The sequence below is a fragment of the Panthera pardus genome, unplaced genomic scaffold (genome assembly GCF_024362965.1).
Source record: "Panthera pardus isolate Hobbes unplaced genomic scaffold, ASM2436296v1 HiC_scaffold_2, whole genome shotgun sequence".
NCBI lineage: Eukaryota > Metazoa > Chordata > Mammalia > Carnivora > Felidae > Panthera > Panthera pardus.
In genome coordinates, this window is record NW_026526765.1 from 28,782,433 (window position 1) to 28,806,529 (window position 24,097).

Consider the following 24,097-nt stretch of genomic DNA (forward strand, 5'->3'; position numbering starts at 1 on the left):
TGGCTAAGGTCTGAGGCATCTAGAAACCTGGCGATGATTGTGGGGAAAGCCTTAAGACTCATTTTTTTTTTCAAGTTTATTTATTTATTTTGAGAGCGAGTACGTCTGAGAGCCAGGGAGAGACAGGGAGAGACAGAATCCCAAGCAGGCTCCACACTGTTCTGACCACGAGATCAGACTTGAGCTGAAATCAAGAGTCAGTTGTTTGACTGAGCTACCCAGGTGCCCCACCCTCAGATTCATTTATGTTACTGGATAAAAGATGGGCCTGGGGGGGTATTTTATGAGCTACACTGGCTGTCAGTGCTGAAGGCCAGAACTTAAAGAGTTAACATTCTATCCTATTATCTTGTAATCTAAAAACTTGTAAAAGAATAACTCTACTTCTCTTTTCTTAAAAATCCCTTCAGAGGGAGAACCTGACTTGATCATTTAAGCAAAGCATTTAAGCTATCCCTCGCTCTCCCAAAGCAAACAACAACCAAAACCTAACAACTGAATATTTAAAAAGGCTTTAAGGAGAAAGGATATCCAGATTGAATAAGAGTGAGAGGAAAAATAATTGATGTTAAGTTTCTTACCTAAAGTAAGTAGCAATGCAGAGAATAACCACCAACATAGGATAATATATGTAGAATCCATCTGCAATAAAGGATAAAACTTTCATGGAACCCATAATCTAAAGAGGCAAAAAAAAAAAGTAAGTTAAATTAGTACAATTCTGTATTTTTCATTCCTTTCCACCATTAAAAAAATTCACTCATCACCAGTCTTATTAACAAATTTGGACTTTTCAAAAAGTAGAAATAAAGCACTAAATGGACTGATTTTAAGTTCTCATCACAAAAAAAACTTGTAACGATGTGAGGTGATGGGTGTTAACTTTTTGTGGCAATCATTTCAAAATACCTACATGTATCGAATCATTCTATTGTACACTTTACACTACAATGTTATATGTCACTTATATCGAATTTGCTTATTTATTAAGGTTTTCACATAAAGAAAATTAATATTTTATAAATATTACTAAAAATTATCATGTACATGAAGATTATAAATATGAAAGCTAATATTATAGATCAGGTCTATTGATATTGCTCATCTGGTCAACCTATGTGAACCAAAAAGCTTTTTTTTTTTTTTTTTTTACAATAAAAGAGAACAAAATCATTTTTACCCAGTCAGATACAACCTTTAAAATAAGTTCGATATTTTGAAAAATCCTAATAACACTACAGAACATTTCTGCTGGCATTAAAAGAAATTCCACAATAATACATCTTGTGGAGACAACAAATCTAAAAAAACTGTTTCCTGACCATACTTACAGATGTATAAGCAGTTGGCTGAGTATTCTGGTGAGAGATGGATGAATCCATATGGGTCAAACCCAAGAAATTAAGACATAAAGGAGGAGTCAAACGGCAAAATAACCTGCAATAAGCATATATAAACAGAATAAGAAAAAATACAGCAGCAAAGTACATTTTATTATGTTGTTATTTTCATCTATTTGTATTACACGTATCTTGAATTCTTAATGCAAACTGCCCTTATTTGAGAGACATTCTGAATATCCTATTAATCACATCTCCCTAAAATATCAGGGCAAAACTCCAGCCTCAGGCTGCCTGCTTTGGTTGTGTCTGCCACTGTTTCATCCTAAGATTTGTGCAGTACCTGAAGAATTTTCGTACGCACTTTATTCAAATCTACCATCTGTGCAATCCATGTCCACATGACCAGGACAGCAATATCCTCGAGGGGAACTGTACTCAGCACATAAAGGAGCTGAAGTTGTATTGAAGTAGGTCGCTCTGACAAGTTCAGGTACAAAGAACTGTTAGAGCTCAGTTTTGTCCAGATAAAAAGAGAACCTCACAGAACTAGAGAGTTGGAGAACAGATGGGGAGGAAAATGAAGGGAGGGTGTGAATATAAAGAGGAAATATGGGGAGTTATTTTGTGATGATGGAACAGTTCTGTATCTTGATTGTGGTGGTGGTGATGTGAATCTACACACATACACACACACACGCACATGAATGAAGGATAAAAAGTGGTAAGAACTAAATAAGGTCTGTAACCTGATTCAGAGTAATATATCAACGTACAATTCCTGGTTTGGATATTGTACAATAGCTATATAAAATTTCTCCATTCGGGGAAGCTGGGTGAAGGTTAGTTAGTAGGACCCTTTGTACTGTATTTGCAACTTCCTGTGACTCTATAATTATTTGAGGGAAAAAAGATTTAAAGAAAAAAGTCTTAAAGATGCTTCAGATATGGATTTCTCTGGGAACCTGCCTAAGTGCAGCCTATTTTATAAATACCTAATATGACCAACTTACCAACAGGGATAAACAATAGCACAACCTAGCTATTACTAGCAATACTCTCTTAGCAAAGGATATTCCTGTTCATTTTAAGTCCTTCCCAATGCAGTTTGATGCCACTGAATCACCGAACACTCTAGGTCTGACTTAGCCTCTAAACTCTCAAATGGTCCTAGTATTTACCAACCTATTTATTGAATCTCTAACTTGTAAGTCCAGGTTGTCTTTCTTTTCGTTCCTAACCTAGTAAACCTCTTGTATTATAACCTTAAACTTCAAGCAGGATTTAGCTAGCAGTCAGCAAACATCTAATGCTTAAATGTAATCAATGAGCTCACATAAATGCAGGTGTTAGTGGAATGCTCACAAACAATAAGAAAGAAAAGGGACATCCATAGACTACATGCAGTGGGGTCACTCCCTTGTGTCTAAACACACTCCTACTTACATGCCACTGAAGAGAAGGCTGTAAGCATCAGTCTGATGATGTGAAGCCAAGTAATAATAGTTAAAGACACGAATCCTGAACACAGTAGAATAAACACAGATACTCAGAAAGAAGATACTCAGGAAGCAAGCAATCTGAAAAACAAAAACAAACAAAATCAGTTTAAGACTAACAGACTTAAGACGAACGGACCTTGGCACGTTATACACTCTCACAAGCATTATCCTTTATCTCCAGCTAACATTTATTGACATTCTAAAAATTTTAGAACACAGTTCAGGTTTTAAACACCTGTAACTGGTTTAAACACAGTAACAGGGTTTTTTTTAACCACCTAAGAAAATGAATTTATGAAAAAAATCTACGTCTTAACCAGTTCAATATCCTGTCCGTAAGTTTCAAATCCACCTCCTGAAGTGAGCCCGTTCTCCCGTGCCCTTGGCTACCCTTCCCGTGAAGACTGTACATTATGCAGCTTCACTGGCATCAACAGGATCAAAGTATTCTCATAAAAGAATTCTGCACTATTTTGCACCTTGTCATCCCTCCTCAAACACAGTTTTTAGTTTTTATGGTCTGATAAATGGATGAAGCTCATTTTTGAAAGTCTGAATAACACTATGGGCAACTTCACTGCTTTCATTATTATTAGATTATATAAAGAAAAAACACAGTTGATGACTAGACTATGAACTGACGTATGTTTATGACAGATGTAAAATAAACTTACCTCTATATAAATATAATTGTATGTTTTCTCAGCCAGCTGTATGAAGACTGCGAAGAGGGATAAGACAGGTGTAGTGCTAAAGAATGTGCATTCTGACCACACAACAATCACAGAGAAGATGGACAAAACCACAGCAAGTATCCTATAAAACCACGGTCTCAAAAGACATTCCCAGTACCATTCTGAAAGATAAAAGAAAAAAATGATTAGGAAAAATCATAAAAGAGTAAGATATTTATATTGTTTCAAAATATCTCCATACAGGAATCCATAACTGCAAAGAAGAAAACAGTAATATCACAGTAGAGGAACCAGGCAGGTACCATGTTCACCAAATAATCACCAATAACAGGATAAACTGACATCATGTGCCTCCTGCTATGAAGCACTAAGAACACAATGTCATTGCTGCAGCATTCCCACCAAAAATGCAAAACCTGCATCCAACATGAGAAAATACCAGACTCAAATCCAGGGACACCTAATAAAAGACTGGCCTATAGTCTCCAAAAACACCAATGTCAGAAGACACAAACAGAGACTGAGAAATTATTCCAGATGAATGAAAACTAGGGAGACTGGACACCTGAATATAATGCATGATCTGGGATTTTTTTTTTTTACAAAGAATATTTTAGAACAATTCGCAAAATCTGAGTAAGGTGTACAGAAACAGCTCTGTATCAAAGTTCATTTCCTGATCTGGTCACTGTATTTGGTTAGTAAGAAAATGTCTTTATTTTTAGAAAACAGACACTGAAACATTTAGGAGCAAAGAGGCATCATGTCTGGAATTCAACTTTGAAAAGATTAAGGAAAAATACATATACAGAGAGAAAGATAAAGTAAATGAATCTGAGTGAAGTATATACAAAAATTCTTTATACTATTCTAACTTTTGGTTAAGTCTGACTTTTTTTTACAACAACAACAAAAAAGATTGCTCACCGAATTGAAAAGGCTACGTTTTCACTTCATTCACTGAAGCGCTGAGCGAGCTCTGAGCTCAGACTCTAAATCTTTCAACCCTACTCTCAGCACAATTCCTGATGAATTCAATGTCCACACCAGTGATCCTTTTTTCAATATCCTAGGGTCTTTCACTTCCTTGACCTCCTTTCCTCCAGTGATCTCATCCTTCACTCCACCTCAACTACTCATTCTCAGTCATCCCTAAACCACTTACTGCCCTTCCTTCCTTATAATCTCATTAAAGCATCCCTGTTTCCAAGCAATACCTTCACCTAATATCCAATTCCACTGACTGACTCTATCTGGACCAACCATCCATTCATTGTACCACCTTTATATTGCCACTTAATACCCTGGGATCCTGCTGCTTCCTTTATCAGCTCAGATTCCATAGTCTTTGAGGATAATTATGCTCCAGCATCCCAATTTCTTTTCTCTCTTGCTTCCCTGTACTTGCTAAGCAAGATCACACCCTGGTTAGGATCCAACTCCCTGGCCACTCTGAGCCTGCACCCATGGAGCTGTACCCTTCAGGAGTGAGGCACACAACTTTGCTGACTGGTCTCATTCCAAATTCCTAATCACCAACTTCAGGTGGATCCTGAGCACTGCCTGGCTAGCCTCCTATAATTCAATCTTCTCCCATGCCTTCACTCCTAAGCAACTATTTTGCACCTTCTCTCTTCAGATCTTCTCTTCAGATCTCCAAAATCTCTTACCCTACGCTTTACTCTCAGCATTTCACCGAGAAACTGGCAGAAGGGAACCTCCCCAAGTTCCTGCCACTACCTCTTCTCACCTGCTTAGGTACACCCGTGCCTTACCTCCTAATCTAAGGGCAATCTCTACATTGTTCACTATTTCCCATTTCATCTCTGCTACTCATGAACATCACCCCAGCCATGCTCTTCGCTCATTACATTTCCTCTAAGATATTGTTCCCAAATTACATGCTATAATTTATCTTGACCTTGCCATTCTCCTTCAGCTACTACGTCTTTTCTCTACTCCATTTTATAAGGAAAACATTTTGAGAGTTTTGTATTCTCCTTGCCTCTAATTGCTCTCCTCCGGATTTCTTTTAAATTCAACTGGGCTTTTGTTTGTCTGTTTGTTTTTTACCTTTTTCTCTTTTCCACCCCCACTTCACTTCTCTGAAGTCAACCTATTGGGAAAGGTACTTTACACACACCTTTCCTCAAAACACCTCAGTATCCTGCTTTTCTTCCTTCCTCACTGGGTTCCTCTCTTAACCTGATGTCTACATTCTGATATCTTCTTTATACCTTTCTGTGTACATAGTCTACTTTCTCACTCCGTAAGGCCAGGAATTTTTGTCATTACACTTATTGATATATACCCAACACCCAACAACATACAGCATATATGTCTCAAGTATTTGTTGAATGAATGAAAACAAGTATTTCTTTCATTTAATTAGAAAAGATCTTTGTTGAAGTAGTTTTCTAACATATGTTATGGCCATTATGTCTTCATACTCAAGACCAAACACGACAAAAAGAATCAAATGAACATAATTGTTTATGTAAACAAATAAGCTAAATGGAAGCTTTAATACTGTGACACTTGGCATACTTTCATTAAGTTCTTCAAACTAAATTTGATAACATTGAGAGAGTATCATAAATAATCATTAAAGAGAATGAAATAATTCTGACTACTTATGTAGGTTTTATAAATAGACTAACAGATGTAAATAATCAAAGAGGACTTCTTAGGGGAATATTTTAGTAGTATGTCAAGACTAAAGAAGAGACCCAAGCTTGTGATATAAAACTGCTTAAAGTTCTAATTATTTTAAGTATATATTATGAATATATAATATACTTGATGTATTGCATATATTTTTGCATAGCATTTTGGTTATCTGTGAAGTAACAGTGGAAACTGACAGATTATATGTTGTATGACAAGTAAAACAGTTTTGGAGGGGGAAGTTTATCAGACACATAATATTACCACATGGTATATGTCAAATAATACAAATACAATTCAACTCTGCACTGGGGAAAATATATACTTTCTTTCTCTAGAAAAATTATCATCATTAAATTCTGAAATTTATGTAAAATGACATACCAACTGTAGGATTATAAAAATATTGGAGAAATTTATTTTCTGGCTCTGGTGACTGAAAGGTGTGAACAAACTGATGAGTAGCACTAGTTTCATTTTTTGCTACATCTTCGAGATAAAATGCTTGTTCCAAAAGAATCTGCCATTGTACTTGAGTTCGACGGTGTCTCTGAACTGAATAAATCACCTAAAAAAGAGAATTTGGGTATATCTGTCAATGTTCTGATCCATTTCTATACATCCCTCCAGAGAGCATGTTTTGATTGTCATAATAATGGGGAAGTGTTAATGGCACGTGGCATTTAGTGATTGGGGCCAAGAATGTTAATAGTCTAGGACATATTTAATAATTAGGCTCAGTGAGTAATTTTCCCTCCCCAAATGCCAACAGTACCCCTGTTGAGAAACACAAAGTTAAAACACCTCAAAGAATGATACAAGGATCAAAGAAAGCTTCAAATACACATTCACTCGAAAATCGCTTTTTGTGGGCAGCAATTATAAATCTAATTAAAATCATCAGTAAGTAAAAAAGCTATTATTAATAAAGTCACCTGTTTATGTAGTTTTACCAGACTTTTTTCACTTGGGTAGGTATTATGCTTTTCATCAAAATCTTCATAATCATCCATGTTCCTGCCCATTTTTTCCTGATACTCTGTAGGGCACTAAAAGGGAAAAGTAGATATTTTTAAATCTCATGTGCAAAAAAGTAAAATTATATTTTTATTTAAAAATTTGCCACTCTTGGGCATATCTAATTTTCTCAAAAACACCTTCTTCCTTTACTGGCATCTCTAGATATTTGGATTGTTAGTGGCTGACATTTCCTTGAAAATGTTCTAGAAGATGTATTAAGTGTCTTCTTACCTTGAGAGCTTACCTACATGAAGCAACTAGTATTTGAGAGGATTAGGCTATGCAGGCAACCTGACGGAACTGTCAATTATTTTCCTAGCTAAAAACAAAAAAGAATCGCAACAAACCCAAGACGCTGAATTTTTAAAAGGCGTTGTAGAGAAAAACAAACACGTAATTTGGAGCCATCTGCCCTATTATTTATTTATTACCTATCTGAATTTGGGCAAGTTACTTAACCTCCCTGAATAGGTCTCAAAAGGTAGCAATATAAAGAGAAAAAGTTAGAGAACTGATTCTCATTACCATCAACTTAGCCAAAGGGAACACTAGCTAATAATCAGTATAATAGATTTAAAATATAGAAAAAGAAATAGTTCAGTGGTTCTATGGTTACAAAGACAACTATTGAGAAGTCCATTTTTAGAATAATCATTTTGGAAGTATATGAATACCCTAATTCAACACCAATGCATCAAAACCTTAATTTTATAGCTTCTTGTTAAATATCTGTGTTAAATATCTCATAGGGTCATTCATTTTACAATTTATTTCATATATCATGAAATGACATGGTAGAAGCAATTGAAAGAGATTATTAAGGCTCTAGTTTATTACGGGAGGTGCACCTTTAGTGACCACATTCAATGACACTTAGAAACTGTGAAGGTCCATCTCCATCACCGTGTCAGCAATCATTATCTATTACTTAACCTCTACATCCACATTTCAATGACAAATACTGCCAATAATTAAATGTCACACTTGTATTAACAAAAGAACAAATTCTAAGTATGGATTACTACTGATTTATGGTTAACATTTCCATGAAAATGGAAAGGAGATGGGAAGACCACAGTCACAGGCTGTTCTCACACTTTTCTGATGCTTTTATTATAATGTTACAGTCTACAAATTTATATTTCAAAAGAAAAAAGATGAGAATATGACAAATTACCTTTTTAAGTATCGTGTCAACGCATTTTCTCAATGGGTGGTTATACTTGATGCTTTCATTCACTTTACGAACCTCCTATAAAAAAAGTAAGAAGAATAAAAATATTTCCATTTCTATACATCATACATTTCAAATGAGACTGCCCTAGGTACTGTATGTGTTCTCATAAGTTTAATTTCAACCCAAGTTACTTGGCATATACATGAAGTTCTGTTCACCAAATAGAAGTTCTTAAGAACACAAGTAAAAATACAAAGTTATAGAATAGCAATATCTATACCCTCATGATTTTTACTATTTTTTAAGATTTACTCTCTTATCACTTGCCTCTTGGTACACAAAGGTGAATGAGCATTATAAAAAGGTCATGAAAGATCAGACAAACTTTGCAATGCTGTGTTCTTCCACCTTGCTCAGCAAGCTCAGTTATCTCATTATCTAAAGTACAGTGAAGAAACCAGAGGAAGAAGCAACAGGCAACAAGCATCACAAAGCACCGGCTCCTTTCCAATGAGAGAGTTCCCTACAGCAGTCACAACTACTGACTCATTCCACATTCGTTACAAAGAGCACACTGTATGCCAGCACTGTGTTAAGCATAAGGTCACCACGATCCATGCTGAAGGGTGTGGTAGGGAGACATGATGTTACAGGTCTTTAAAGATGACAGGCTGGTGATGAGCTAATTTAATAACCAATTTAGTGAGTATGAAAAGTATAAAGGGGTTAGGAAGAGTAATCTTTACAACCAGCAGATCCCAAAGAAGAACAATAATTTCTATACTAATGAAACTTTTAAAAAGTTGGAACCACTGCTCTAGGCAGAAGAAATGGCACATTCAAAGGCTGGGAGGCAAGAGAACTGACCAGGACAATAAAAAGAATATTCTGATTGGAGAGTAGAGAATGGCCCCAAGGAATACAAAACTAGAGGCAAGGAAACCACCTGGCATACAAAGTTATGAAAATATATTTATATCTTATATGACAAAAAAAATCATTTTCCCTAATATATATGTGCTATCACAAATCAAGAGAAAATTGGGAAGACACAAAAGCAATACAATTGGCCAATATATATCTGGAAAGATAGTCAAGCTCACTAAAAACAATTACAAATTTTAAAAATGAGAACAGTTTTTGGAACGTAATTTAGCAATAACCATCAAAACTTATAATATGCAGACTTTAGGAATAACCTGTACCAGTAGACATTGCTCCTGTCAGCAGCTCAGCTTATTGAGGAAAACAGGTATTATTCAAATAGAAATGGTATGGAAACTGCTGTGTAATCTAGTGTGAGAGGCTTTCTGATAAACTGATTGTTCAAGCTGAGATAAAAGCTTGAGTAGGAGTAAGGTCAGCAAACCAAAGGAAGGGGCGAGAATACTCCAAACAGCAGAACAGCCAGTACAAAGGCCTCCACGCAGAAGTGTATAAGGAGTTTCAAGGAACTGAAAGTAGTACATGTGATCGCAGGGAAAAGGACAGTCAGCGGCTGGCTGAGCGGCACTTGATCGGGCTAAAGAAAAGCAAAGCACTCCAGAAGGCCTTTATAACGGTTTGTTTGAGGTCAACAAGTGACCTAAATATAGCAGGGACAAGAGAAGACTTGGGTTTTTTTAAAAGATGCTTGAATCATCATTACATTACAATTTTCTATTCCTAAACTGCCTTAAAGATTTGTTGACTTGTTAGCACAACTTTGAATATGAACCATACTGATTATATGTTATATGTAAAATATTGTATTCCTCCTTTAAATTCTTCAGCCATGTGACACAAAAATATGTACTGAAACAAGTTAACTACTGATATTTGCTATATCTGTTATAAATCTAAGGCTCCTTCAAAAGTTTGTAACTTTTGGGGCACCAGGGTGGCTCAGTTAAGCATCCAACTCTTGACTTTGGCTTAGGTCATGATCTCACGGTTTTGAGATCGAGCCCTGCGCGAGATTCTTTCTCTCCCTCTCCCTCTGCCCCTCCCTTGCTTGCACGTGTGTGCTCTCTCTCTAAAATAAAATAACATAAAATAAAAAAATTAAATTAAATTAAATTAAATTAAATTAAATTAAATTAAATTAAAAATAAAATAACAAAGATGGCATCAATGCCAGTCCTAGTTTTCCACATCCTATTCCTCAGTAGAGAGTTCCTACTTAACAAACAACAACAAAATCTATCCTTCTTCAGTCATTGACGATTCCTCCTAGCAAAATCCAGATCTTGCATAATTAACTGGATTTATATTTCTTGAAGGAATATTGAATAACTGGTAAAATCCATATTCCTCAAATCTGAAACAACTGAATTAGTACCAACTTTAAAGGGTAACAGTATCAAATTTAAATTATCTTTTAAAAATTATTTTCTTACTAAATACAAATTTTCAAGTTTTTTTCCAAAAATCTGAATTTTCAAATATAAACTTCCAAATATATCATAAATAAATACAAAAATTATCAAACATACATTATCTTCTTTTGAAACATGTAATAATAGCCAGCAGATGCCTGAGGAAATGTAATAGAATACTATCTGTGAATTTACTCCTACATTTTCAAACAATATATTCTACTACAGTTCTTACTTTTTGCAGGGAGTAAGTGCCAAAAAGCCAGTATTAGATTTTTCGATCACAACACTTTTAAGAGTAAAAGAAGGGCTCTGTAAGGTTACCCCAAGATGAAAAGCATACCCTGCACTGTTGAATAATTGTTGCTGAATCTGTGGGTTAGAAGGTGGAGATGACACCTCATGAAGCTGGAACGGCCAACAGGAAGCCATCCTACCGGATGGGACATACTGAAGGATCGCACATCACCAAATTTTCCGTGTGAAACCCATTAACGTGCTAACAACAACAGCAACAAACCAATAGTGACTGACTGTTAGTTTAAACTTGCTTATTACCTCCATGACATCTTCTAAAGTCTCTTCTGCATCTGCTTTTTCTGTCATCAGTTTGGCTGCTTTAAAATATGTCTTCATAAGTAGATAACCTCTTTTTGCTCCATTCCAGTACGACCGAGGAATTTCTACCAAACCATATCCCAATAACAACACGAGGAGAAACAGGCCCCATGTATTTGCTGCAGCTATTCCAATTGTCTGAAGCTGGTTCCTGAGAAAGAGAAAACAGAAGCAGATAGCTGTGAGAAAGAAATTTTTCCAACAATTTTATATATATATATATTTTCCAAAAATATAAAATAAAACTAACTAGTGTTAAATGGTTTTTCAGGAAACAGCCCTACAAGATGGCTAGGATCTTACATGAAAAAAAGTATACCTTCCAATCCTCAGCTACTTTTTTAGCAACAGCAGATAATCTGTGCGTTTTAAAAGGAAGTTAGAGCTTAACTGCAGAAATAGACTTTAACACAGGAAACACTGCTTCTATCATAGTTAAAATTAGAATCTAGGGTAGTTCATGGTGAAAACTATATATATTTTTTCCCAAAGAAAAGATATTTTTCATTAGGTGCTTTCTTACTCAGTATTAACCAAGAGAAGCCTGAAAAAAATTTTAAAGTCTAAAAAATTTTATGTTGAGCCACACCTACACAAATCTCAGGAATGCAACAGTGAGAATTATCATTACTACTCTATTCCTAAATTTTTGAGATCTCTTCACATAACATTATATAGATCACAAGTATAATACAGATTTCAATTTTATTATAATGTCTGAATCTAACATCAAAGAGAAATACGCTCTCAAGGTATAGTCAGAACAAAAGAAAAAATATTCAACAAGCTCCAAAGAAAAAGAAACCTAAGGGGCACCTGGGTGGCTCAATCAGTTAAGCATCTGATTTCGGCCCGGTCATGATCTCATGGTGCATGAGTTTGAGCCCCACATCAGGTCATGATCTCATGGTTCATGAGTTGGAGCCCCACATCGGGCTGTCTGCTGTTAGCACAGAGCCCACTTAGGATCCTGTCTCCCTCTCCCTCTCCCCTTCCCCTGCACGTGCACTCTTGCTCTCTCTCAAAAATAAACATTAAAAAAAAAACAAACTAGTTATTTTGTCATGTACAAAACTGTACACCTGAAACTAGTATTACACTGTATGTTAACTGGAATTAAAATAAAAACTGCAAAAAAATCATAAGCGTTAATACTTCTAACACATAGCTATTAGACAAATCATTAGTCCTTCATCTAATAGCTACATTTAATAGTTGTTCCATTTTTTTCTTCTTAGAAATATGCGTTATTCAGATTTCTTTTTGGGGAATCTATAAAACACATAACTCGGTATGTTTCTCAGTGAAATGTCTGCTTACCTGCCCATATGAGAGAAAAGTAAATTTTTAAAAATGCAAACATACATTAAAATAATATTAAGAAAACAACTTTTCTTACCATTCTAAGTGCAAATGTGGGTTTACAGCTACATATATTAAAAATGCTCCAAAAATCAGCAAATAGGTGCCATAATAGATTGCATTCTCAATCAGTGCAGTTTTGATCTTCCCAGTGATGGAAAACCCTCCTGATCTTGCATAGGACTGCATAAAAGGTAACAGAATCCTAGACAGTTGGAAAAACATGATTACGGAAACAATTGACATGCCTATTTATTCTCAAAATACCAGAATGATGTGAATCTCAATTTTAATGTGTAGTTCTTTTCATAAATATGATTTTGAGTATTAATACTGAACAAACTATAACAGATAACTGAATATTTTTGTAATATTAGATTTTGGGGAGACCAAAGTACATTTCTGGGAGCAAAAGAGGCCACAGCGACCAACAGCGAGTACAACGGTGTCACGAGTGACTTTAACGCCTTTATGAAGACTTTGGACTGCATTCAGACAATGAGGAATCTTTTTCTTTAACAGAAAGGAGATGTGATCAAATTTAAGTTTTCTAAAGACTGGTAAGTCTTCAGCAGGAAGAATGGACTGAAAGGAAACAAAACTGGGACTATGTGAGAGAGGGTAAGGGGTGGTGATATGGTAAGAAGCAAGAAGGGAGAAGTCTGGTTGTGAATACACTGATCAGAGGTACTTAGGACACATCCCAAAGAAGCTGCGCTGGAAGTAGTTGGCTATCCAGCTTCAGAATTCGGGAGAGAGGATTAGAAATACAGATCGAGGAGTCATCACCATTATCAGTGGTTCTGAAATAACACCAGTAGATGAGATTTGGAAGGGTGAATATGTAGAATGAGAAGGAAAGAACTAAGGCTGACCCTGGGAAAGATCATCTTTTAAAGGAGAGGTAGAGAACTAACAGGAAGAGCCAGTAAAGGAGACTGAGACAGAACAGTAGATATGGAAGAAAACCAAGGAGCACGCGGAGGAAAAAACAGAAGAAGAAAGCGTTTCAAAGTGGAGAGAGAAAACAATAATCAAATGCTGCCAAGAAGTCTAGTAAATTAGGAACCTGTCTGTGTGAGTGGAGAAGTGGAGCTAGAAAATAGAGTTCAATGGGGGGAGGAAAGAGTAAGCAATGAGGAAATGAAGACAGTAAAAGTAAATGTAGACAATTCATTTAAGAAATTTGGCTGGGTAGGATAAACTGCAGTATATTCATATAATGGAAGATTTTACATAAATGACAAAGCAGAGAATACTGACACGTACAATAAGACGCAGATGAATTTTCCAAATATGTGAGCAAAAAAAGAGGTGCAGAAAAATACATACCATATTAATTCCATGTTTATAAAGTTCAAAAACAGGTAAAATTAATCTATAGTGATGGAAGTCAGAATCATGGCTACCTTTGGGGAGGGTAGGACTGGGAGAGGGACATGAGGGAAGCTTCTAGACTTAGCATGAACATTGTTAATATTCTATAATATCATCTGAGTGCTGGTTATATGGGTGTACTCACTTTGAAAAAAAGTCAAACTGAACACAATTTGTGCACTTTTCTGTACTAATTTATACTTCAATAAAAAAGTCTCCCCCACCCCGAGGGGCACCTGGGTGGCTCAGTCAGTTAAGCATCCCACTTCAGCTCAGGTCATGATGTCTCGGTTCGTGAGTTCAAGCCTCAAGTCAGGCTTTCTGCTGTCAAGGCATAGCCTGCTTTGGATCCTCTGTCTCCCTCTCTCTTGGTCCCTCCCCCACTTGCTCTCTCTCTCTCTCTCTCTCTCTCTCAAAAAAAAAAAAAGTCTCCCTCTCAAAATTAAGCCGTGATGAATAGATCAATGAGGTTAGAAGCTAGGAAGTTGGAAAGGGTTGCATTTGAGAGATCTGGCTTTTTTTTCTTTTCTTCTTTTTAAAAGGATGAGAGAATTGTATATGCTTTGTTGAAACCGGAAGCTGAAAGTATAGGTAGCAAGAGCTGAAGGAGATGGGTCCATACTTCAGGAAGAGGGATTTCACTTTGTAATCACTTTGAGAGTGACTCTTCCATTCTTTGAGTGGAAGGGAAAAGGACGGGTAGGGAGTTGTGCTGGTGGGAAGCTGAAAGAGTACCATGTGAGGACTTCTATTTTCACTGTGAAGTAGAAAGTAAAGTACTCTGAAAGGAGAAAAGGTGACTGATTCTAGGATGTAAAAGAGAGAGAAAGAGCCACAAAGGGAATAGTAGAGGTTTGAGTTCTGTAGTGATTAGAAGGATTTACTGTGGAGAACAAAGCGAGCAGACTAGAGACGCATAGAAGTCTGGCAATGCTGGGAGCCTGGATGAGTCGGATGAACACGAATTTACAGGTGCACTACCTGACTGTGCCGTGTGATTTCTCCCTTGCAATATTCACTAGCTTCAGTTTTAGAGCTTAGTTGCCTGCAGAATATCTAAAATGCTCAGTAGGCAGTGAATAACGTGAATTTGGAACCCAGCAGAAAGACAAAGCTACTGTGGGTAGAAAGAAACATTTGGAATGCATCCGATTATGCTTACAATTAAAGCTATACAGAGAGGCTCAGGTAACAAGATGACCAAAGATGGGACCCTAGGGAATGCCAACATTCAGGAAATGGGCCACAGAAATAGAACCCATGAAGGAAATTCAGCAGGTTGGGCTAAGCAGATAGAAAGAAAACCAGGAGACAATGATGACCTTAGCAAGAGCAGTTTCATTTAAAACTGGGACTGGAGGAAGACTGAATGGAAGAAGGTCAAGAGAGAAGGCAGTAACTGGAAGGGAATGGTGACAAGGAAAATTTTTGGTTTCTGTATTCTATTTCTTGTTTGTTGGGGGTTTTTCGTTTCATTTCTTCTAAGATGGGAGAGAAGTGAATGAGCAGAAAAGGAGAATATACAGATTTAAGAAAAAAAAAAAAAATTAACACTTGAATAAACCCTAAAAATGAAGGTTCACAGAGAAAGTATAATCTTTTTCTTTTTACTTCAGCCAAAATTTAAAAACTTTTTATCCTTCACTATCACTTACCATGTTAAAAATTGTGATGTCCAATATACTACCCTCCAGAAAATTGGCATGATTCCATCAGGAATGTAACTCCATGGCTTGAAACATGGATGTTGGCTGTTTAACAACAATTTATAGCCAATTAATAAATGATGACTACTTAAATAAGTTATATAATTAACTTGTGCATGGCAAAGTTCATTTACATTCAGATATTAAATTACCGACTCTAGCTTCCAAAATTTCACAGAAAACTTAAAATTCAAAGCAGACCGTCAAACTAAAAAAAAAAAAGAAACAAAGGGAACAAAACAGTTTGTTCTAGAGAGGAATGCCACTTAAATTTTCAACTTTCAGTGTATTTTCAGTCCTTGAGTAAAAGAGGGCATAATGTTCACTTAATAGACTGATAATGTGAGTCTTTAAAAGTGAATGAATATGTCATGAAACTAAATCTCTGATTTGACTGCCTTTAAAACTGGTAACTGTCTTTAAAATACACACTCCATTTTGTGGGATTGGTTATTTTCTGGGGAGAGGGAACAGGGAGGTGAAAGAAATTAGGTGATTAACTCCTGGTAACTGGAGCCCTAACTGATTAGTCACTGTGGCACAGATCCCATGGACAGAGATGCCAGTATCTGTATATAATTCTGTTTGAGTTTTCTGAACATATGTGTATCTTCCATTAATAGTCTTCCCTGACTATAAGGATACTGTTTAGTCTAGGAGCTTCCAACGATTCACAACTGCTGCTGATCCATATTCAATTTTTAATGTGCTTTAAAGGGAGTAACAGTTACATTTTAAATTTACCCTTATTCAGGTTAGATTAAAAAAATAATAAAAGCTGCATAAAGAAGCATGCAAACACTACTTAGAGCATTGGTAAAAGCTACAGTCAACATTTATTAAAGCTATTTACTTGGAAGTTTGACATGGATTTAACGTAACCTTTCGATAATTTGAACTTTATTCATTCTCGGTCTAAAACTATAATGGTTTCAAAGGATGCACAATATGAAAAGAACATCCTACATACAGAATAATCCCCTTATACAACCTTGTAAATCAGGCAAAAGAGAAAATGAAGGTTTTTTTAGACTAGAGAGAGGCTGAGAAGAAAAAAAAAAAGCCATTGGAAGTCACATTCTTAGTAAGAGGTAGAACCAGGGCTAAAAAAATCAGGTCTTCTCCAAGTTTCTTCTTAGCATCTACTGAAAGGCCTCGTGCACCAATAAATATGTAAAATTTATTTAAGCTTTACATTTAAATAGAATACAATGTAATTAAAAGTCTACTAGCAAAGGATGGGAGAGGAGTGGGGGATGAGTAGAAAAAGAAGATAAACTTTATAAATTTAAATCCCGAATGGTAAGAATAGACAATATTAAAGTAATTTTTCCTCTACACTATTTAAAAAAAGAAAAAGAAAAAAAAAAAAAGGAAGAAAATACCTTGGAACTGGGGTAGCAGTTGCGTGGAATCCTGTAATGTTGCTGTTCTCGGTAGGGCTTGAGTTTGCGGCTGCATGCTTACACCGGTTGTATATTGTCTAAATCAACGAACACATGGTTTAAAAATGAAAATCAGAAGGTTACAGAGTTAAGGGATACTGGGGGGTATCAACCTATCCACCAGTGACCTTCCTGGTTATGTTTTTTAATGATCAAATTCACAAAGTAAGATTTAAATACAAAAAGTTAAGCATGACCTTATATAATTTAGCTGTTTTAAGAACATATCTCAAACATGCTGTATGACTACAATTGCCTTTCAAATTGCAAAACTCAGTTTCACCTCTTACCGTACTAACATCCAGAGGCAGTATGAAGACGATAAGAAAGCAGAGATACCAAGCTAGCAGTGTTCCAATAATTACAAGTCTATGCTGTTTCTTAAAGTCTCCATATCGATGAAGTAGGAATAATGCCAGAAAAAAGACAAAAACAATCTCGAGTCCCAAAGCTGCACCACTCATTATTGAATGTTCACTCTAACCAAAAGTCATTCATGTGCAGGTCTGGATCATATCTGTAAAGTGGAAAAGAAAAAAAAAAGTAGCATTAACATAAACAACCACTTGGAAATTTCCTAAATATTTGTTTATTGACATATTAATTAATTCTTTGGAAAATTGTCAGGCTTTACATTGAACTACAAATAGAAGGAAAAAGGGTATGCCTGGGTGTGTCAGTCGGTTGAGTGTCCCACTTCGGCTCAGGTCATGATCTCACAGTTCATGAGGTCAAGCCTGGAATCAGGTTTGCTGCTGTCAGCACAGAGCCTGCTTTGGATCCTCTGTCCCACCACCGCCTTCCCTCCCTTACTCCACCCCCACTTGCAGTCTCTCTCTCTCTCAAAAATAAATAAAACATCAAAAAAAAAAAAAAAGAAATAGAAGGAAAAGGATAATTCCTACTCTCAAATACATACACAATTTTTGAAAACAGATCTTAAAATCTTGACATAAATTGTATCTTCAGGAAAAAAGTTATCTTAATGAAAATTATACTACTTCTAAAAATATTGCAAAATAATACTGAACGTGAACTGTTTCAAAAGTATCATTTGGAATTTGTTCCTTACAGTTATAAGCCCCAACAGAAGTTTTATACAAATACACAATTGACTAGATCCTAAGTAATCAGACGTTTCGTAAAATAAAGTTTTCCACAGTCCATTACTTAAAATGTTCCAAAAGAGGGAAAAACAGCAAGAAAAAGACCATTTGAAAACATTTCCTTTATTTGAAATAGTTTGTTTTTGTGTGTGTGCTAATCTTGTCTTAACAACTTTAATGACTTGAAATTCTTATTTATTTACTGCTTCACAAAACAGTACTTGACACTTGAACAACTTAGGTTTGAGCTGTGTGGGTCCACTTACACATGGATTTTTTTTTTTTTTTTTGATAAATACAGTACTTTAAATATATGTCCTCTTCTTTATGACTTTCTTTTTTTTTTTTTTTAACGTTTTTTATTCATTTTTGGGACAGAGAGAGACAGAGCATGAACGGGGGAGGGGCAGAGAGAGAGGGAGACACATTATCGGAAACAGGCTCCAGGCTCCGAGCCATCAGCCCAGAGCCTGACGCCGGGCTCGAACTCAGGGACCGCGAGATCGTGACCTGGCTGAAGTCGGACGCTTAACCGACTGCGCCACCCAGGCGCCCCTTTTTTTTTTTAATTTTTTTTTTTCTTTATGACTTTCTTAATAACATTTTCTTTTCTGTAGCTTAGTTTATTATGAGTATATAATATGCATACAATATATGTTGAATCATTATGTCATACACCTGAAACTAATATAATGCTGTATGCTAATTATCTTCAATAAAAAATACTCACACTATAAAATAAACGTCAAGTTCATCCAGTAAAACACACACATAGACATACACACAAAATATCTATTAATCGGCTGTTTACATTACAGGTAAGGCTTCTAATCAACAGTAGGCTAGAAACAGTTAAGTTTCCAGGGAGTCAAAACTTATACACAGATTTTCGACTGTACAAGGTTTGGCACCCTGGCCCTTGCAAATGTATACTTACCACTTTTCCATTTACCTATATAAATCTTATTTTCTTTAAAGGAAGTTACCTATTTTATATGTAGAAAAATTTACCAATGATTATTGAATAAAATCATACACTTGAGAATTGGTTTTTAATTTTTAAATTTTATTTAAATCCAAGGTAGTTAACATATAGTGTAATAATGATTTCAGGAGTAGAATTTAATGATTCATTGCTTATACAAAACACCCAGTGTTCATCCCAGCAAGTGTCCTCTTTAAAGCCTATCACCCATTTAGCCCATCCCCCCACCCAAAACCCCTCCAGCAACCCTCAGTTTGTTCTCTGTATTTAAAAGTGTCTTATGGTTTGCCTCTCTCTCTTATCTTATTTTTTCCTTCCCTTCCCCTATGTTCATCTGTTTTGTTTCTTAAATTCCACATATGAGAGAAAAATCATATATTTATCTTTCTCCGACTCACTTATTTCACTTAGCATAATACACTTTAGTTCTATCCACATTGTTGCAAATGGCAAGATTTCATTCTTTCTGATTGCTAATATTCCAGAGTGTGAGTGTGTGTGTGTGTGTGTGTGTGTGTGTGTGTGTATCACATCTTCTTTATCCCAAAACCAGCAGAAGAAGGGACATAATAAAGATTAGAGCAGAAACCAAGGATATCAAAATTTAAAAAAAAGAAAGAAAAAAAACACAGCAGAACAGATCAACGAAACCGCAAGCTGGTTCTTTGAAAGAATTAGATTTTTTTTTTTTTAACGTTTATTTATTTTTGAGACAGGGAGAGACAGAGCATGAACGGGGGAGGGTCGGAGAGAGAGGGAGACACAGAATCGGAAGCAGGCTCCAGGCTCTGAGCGGTAAGCACAGAGCCCGACACGGGGCTCGAACTCCCGGACCGTGAGATCATGACCTGAGCCGAAGTCGGACGCTTAACCTACCGAGCCACCCAGGCGCCCCTTTTAAAGAATTAGAAAATTGATACACCCCTAGCCAGTTTGATCAAAAGGATAGGATCCAAATAAAATCACAAATGAAAGAGGAGAGATCACAACCAACACCATAGAAATACAAACAACAATATGAGAATATTATGAACAATTATATGCCAACATATTGGTCAATCTGGAAGAAATTCCCAGAAATACATAAACTACCAAAACTGAAACAGGAAGAAATAGGAAATATGAATAGACCCATAACCAGTAAAGAAATTGAGTCAGTAATCAAAAATCTCAAGAGTCCAGGGCCAAATGGCTTTCCAGGGGAATTCTACCAAATATTTAAAGAAAAGTTAACAACTATTCTTTTGAAGCTGTTCCAAAAAAAAATAGAAATGGGAAGAAAACTTCCAAACTCATTCTATGAGGCCAGCATCACCCTGATTCCAAGACCAAAGACCCCACTAAAAAGGAGAATACAGACCAAATTCCCTGATGGAACATGGATGCAAAAATTATCAACAAGGTACTAGCAAACTGAATCCAACAATACGTTAAAAGAATTATTCACCATGATTAAGTGGGATTTATTCCTGGATGTAGGGCTGGTTCAATACCAGCAAATCAATCAACATGATACATCACATTAATAAAAGAAAGGATAAGAACCACATGATCCTCTCAGTAGATGCAGAAAAAGCATTTGACAAAATACAACATCCTTTCTTGATAAAAACTCTCAAGAAAGTAGGGATAGAAGGATCATACCTTAAGATCATAAAGGCCACCTACGAAAGACCCACAGCTAATATCATCCTCAATGGGGAAAAACAGAGCTTTCTGCCTAAGGTCAAGAACACAACAGGGATGTCCACTCTCACCCATTGTTCAACATATGTTGGAAGTTCTAGCCTCAGCAATCAGACAACTAAAAGAAATAAAACGCATTCAAATCGGCAAGGAAGAAGTCAAACTTTTAATCTTCCCAGATGACATGACACTCTATGTGGAAAACCCAAGAGTCCACCAAAAAACTGCTAGAACTGATATGTGAATTCAGCAAAGTCACAGGATATGAAAATCAACATACAGAAATCTGTGGCATTTCTATATACCAATAAAGAAGCAGCAGAAATAGAAATCAAGGACTCGGTCCCATTTATAATTGCACCAAAAACCATAAAGTACCCAGGAACAAACTTAACCAAAGAGGTTAAAAAATCTATAGAAAGTTGGGGCACCTGGATGGCTCAGTCGGTTAAGTGTCCGACTTCGGCTCAGGTCATGATCTCGCAGTTCGTGAGTTCAAGCCCTGCGTCGGGCTCTGTGCTGACGGCTCAGAGCCTGGAGCCTGTTTCAGATTCTGTGTCTCCCTCTCTCTCTCTGACCCTCACCTGTTCATGCTCTGTCTCTCTCTGTCTCAAAAATAAATAAATGTTAAAAAAAATAATAAAAAAATAGAAAGCTTATGAAAGAAACTGAAGAAGACACAAAGAAATGAAAAAACATTCCATGCTCATGGAAAAACATTTCATGCTCATGGACTGGGAGAACAAATATTGTTAAAATGCTGATACTACCTGAAGCAATCTACACATTCAATGCAATCCCTATCAAAATAACACCAGCATTCTTCACAGAGCTAGAACAAACAATTCTGAAATTTGTACGGAACCAGAAAAGACCCCAAATAGCCAAAATAATGTTAAAAAAGAAAACCAAAGTTGGAGACATGACAATTCCAGACTTCAAGTTATATTACAAACCTGTAATCATCAACACTTGAAAATATTCTTAATTATAAATGCTGATAATACAGACACCAGCAAATGGTTTATTTTTTCTCTCTCTATGCTTTTAAAATAATTTACCTTTACTAACTAAATGCAGCATGTTCGGTTCACCTTTGTAAAATCAATTTTAGGCATTTTTGTTGGGTCCACGGACTAACTACACTATTCCAAGTAATAAATATCTTCAACGTTTTTTATTTATTTTTGGGACAGAGAGAGACAGAGCATGAACGGGGGAGGGGCAGAGAGAGAGGGAGGCACAGAATCGGAAACAGGCTCCAGGCTCCAAGCCATCAGCCCAGAGCCTGATGCGGGGCTCGAACTCACGGACCGCGAGATCGTGACCTGGCTGAAGTCGGACGCTTAACCGACTGCGCCACCCAGGCGCCCCTAAGTAATAAATATCTTAATAGTGAATCAAGATTGTGATGCAAAGGGGCGTCTGTGGCTACATCAGTTGGGTGTCTGACTTCAGCTCAGGTCATGATCTCAGGGTCCATGAGTTGGAGCTCCGCATCTGACTCTGTGCTGACAGCTTGGAGCCTAGAGCCTGCTTCAGATTCTGTGTCTCTCTCTCTCTCTCTGACCCTTCCTTTGTGTATTTCAACTAAACATTCCTTTGTGTATTTCAACCAGTATTTTCATATTTTTTAAATATCTCAAATTGACCCTCTTTCATCACTCTATCACCATATCCTGCAATATCTTTCTTCAAAGCACTTATCCACCTGATATAATGTATATTTATATTTATTTTCTCCCTGTAGCCCTTTTCCTCCATCCCCACCTCCCAGACTTTATGAGAGCAGAGTCTTGACTATTCAGTACTATATCCCATGTCTCTAATATAGTATTCAGCATACAGTAGATATTCAAAGAGTATTTGTTGAATGAATGAATAAATAAGTGAATAAAAACATTACATTTCAGTATATACATAATTTTTATTAATGCTGACTCCAAGGCAACATAAAACTCTTGTTATGTTCTTCAAAACCGATTTTACAAATACTTATCACAACTCAAAGACTTACTACATCTCTGCCACTACTAACCACTACTCAAAATTTCAAATTTCATTTTCTATGAGAAAAACTTATACCATCACAATAAGAGTAGGTCAAATCTTATTTGTAATTCAAGAATAGATTAAATGGATAACTCCATGCAGAATGTGCTGATGAAAGCCATTACCATCTTCAAGATCCAGCTTTTAAACAAATATAACTCAATGTGAATTTAAATGTAACATAGTTATTATCTGAAAATCCCTTTATGGTTTGACTGAGATATTTACTTTCCTGAAATTGTCCAGTCCAAGGAATATGGTAATCATGGAAAAAAGACTGAATATCAGAGATTACCAAGGAAATGCTAAAGTACGGCAGAAGCAAATGATAAATTATTGAAGTATAAGAAATGATATTAAGATTATCTAGTAACATTTGAAAATTACCATAACATTAATGGAAAAACTCAATTCACACATTTTACATTTATTATAATATGCATGAAAAACACTTAAGACATTGGGGTGCCGGGGGGAGGGGGCTCAGTTGGTTAAGCGACCGACTTCAGCTCAGGTCATGATCTCACAGTTTGTGGGTTCGAGGTCTGCCTGGGGCTCTGTGCTGACAGCTCGGAGCCTGGAGCCTGCTTCGGATTCTGTGTCTCCCTCCCTCTCTCTGCCCCTCTCCTGCTTGTACTCTCTCTCTCAAAAATAAATAGACATTAAAAAAAATTTTTGAAAGAAAAAAGGAAAAGAAAACACTAAGACAAAAATGAATTATAAGATTATTGGCATAGGCAAACAACAAAATCAGTTATAAACTTACCACAAGCTACTAATATTTTTTTACAGTAGCTGTCAATTTTTCAGTCTGATTCGATTGCACTTTAAAATCTTATAGATGAATAAACAGAACTATGGATCCCTTATTCTAGTAATAAATGGTTTGGTTCTATCTCTTCCATTCTCAGTGTATTAGTCTCCTATTCCTGCTATAAACAATTCCTATAAACTCAGAGGCTTAAAACAAGACCCTTATATCATAGTCTGTGGGTCAGATGT

At 36.1% G+C, this 24,097-nt stretch overlaps 1 protein-coding gene across 8 annotated transcripts in view; it reads right to left on the reverse strand.

Moving 5' to 3' along the window:
* The window catches only part of LMBRD2 (LMBR1 domain containing 2), a 45,284-nt gene that overhangs the window by 14,084 nt on the left and 7,103 nt on the right, over nucleotides 1-24,097 (reverse strand). For 7 of the 8 annotated variants that reach the window (XR_002076864.2, XR_002076865.2, XM_019438087.2 and 4 more), the window contains exons 2-13: nucleotides 17,557-17,783; nucleotides 17,207-17,304; nucleotides 15,771-15,866; nucleotides 12,776-12,943; nucleotides 11,317-11,527; nucleotides 8,402-8,476; nucleotides 7,140-7,253; nucleotides 6,589-6,772; nucleotides 3,517-3,698; nucleotides 2,787-2,920; nucleotides 1,332-1,437; nucleotides 582-679 (exon numbers count right to left, since the gene is read on the reverse strand). Coding sequence is in view for 6 of the 8 variants with exons in the window: in XM_019438087.2 (XP_019293632.1) it covers nucleotides 582-679; nucleotides 1,332-1,437; nucleotides 2,787-2,920; nucleotides 3,517-3,698; nucleotides 6,589-6,772; nucleotides 7,140-7,253; nucleotides 8,402-8,476; nucleotides 11,317-11,527; nucleotides 12,776-12,943; nucleotides 15,771-15,866; nucleotides 17,207-17,304; nucleotides 17,557-17,730 (1,640 nt within the window). In the remaining 2 variants the exon portion in view is untranslated. The remainder of the gene's footprint in view (nucleotides 1-581; nucleotides 680-1,331; nucleotides 1,438-2,786; nucleotides 2,921-3,516; nucleotides 3,699-6,588; nucleotides 6,773-7,139; nucleotides 7,254-8,401; nucleotides 8,477-11,316; nucleotides 11,528-12,775; nucleotides 12,944-15,770; nucleotides 15,867-17,206; nucleotides 17,305-17,556; nucleotides 17,784-24,097) is intronic. The other variant, XM_019438091.2, reaches the window with a different exon arrangement.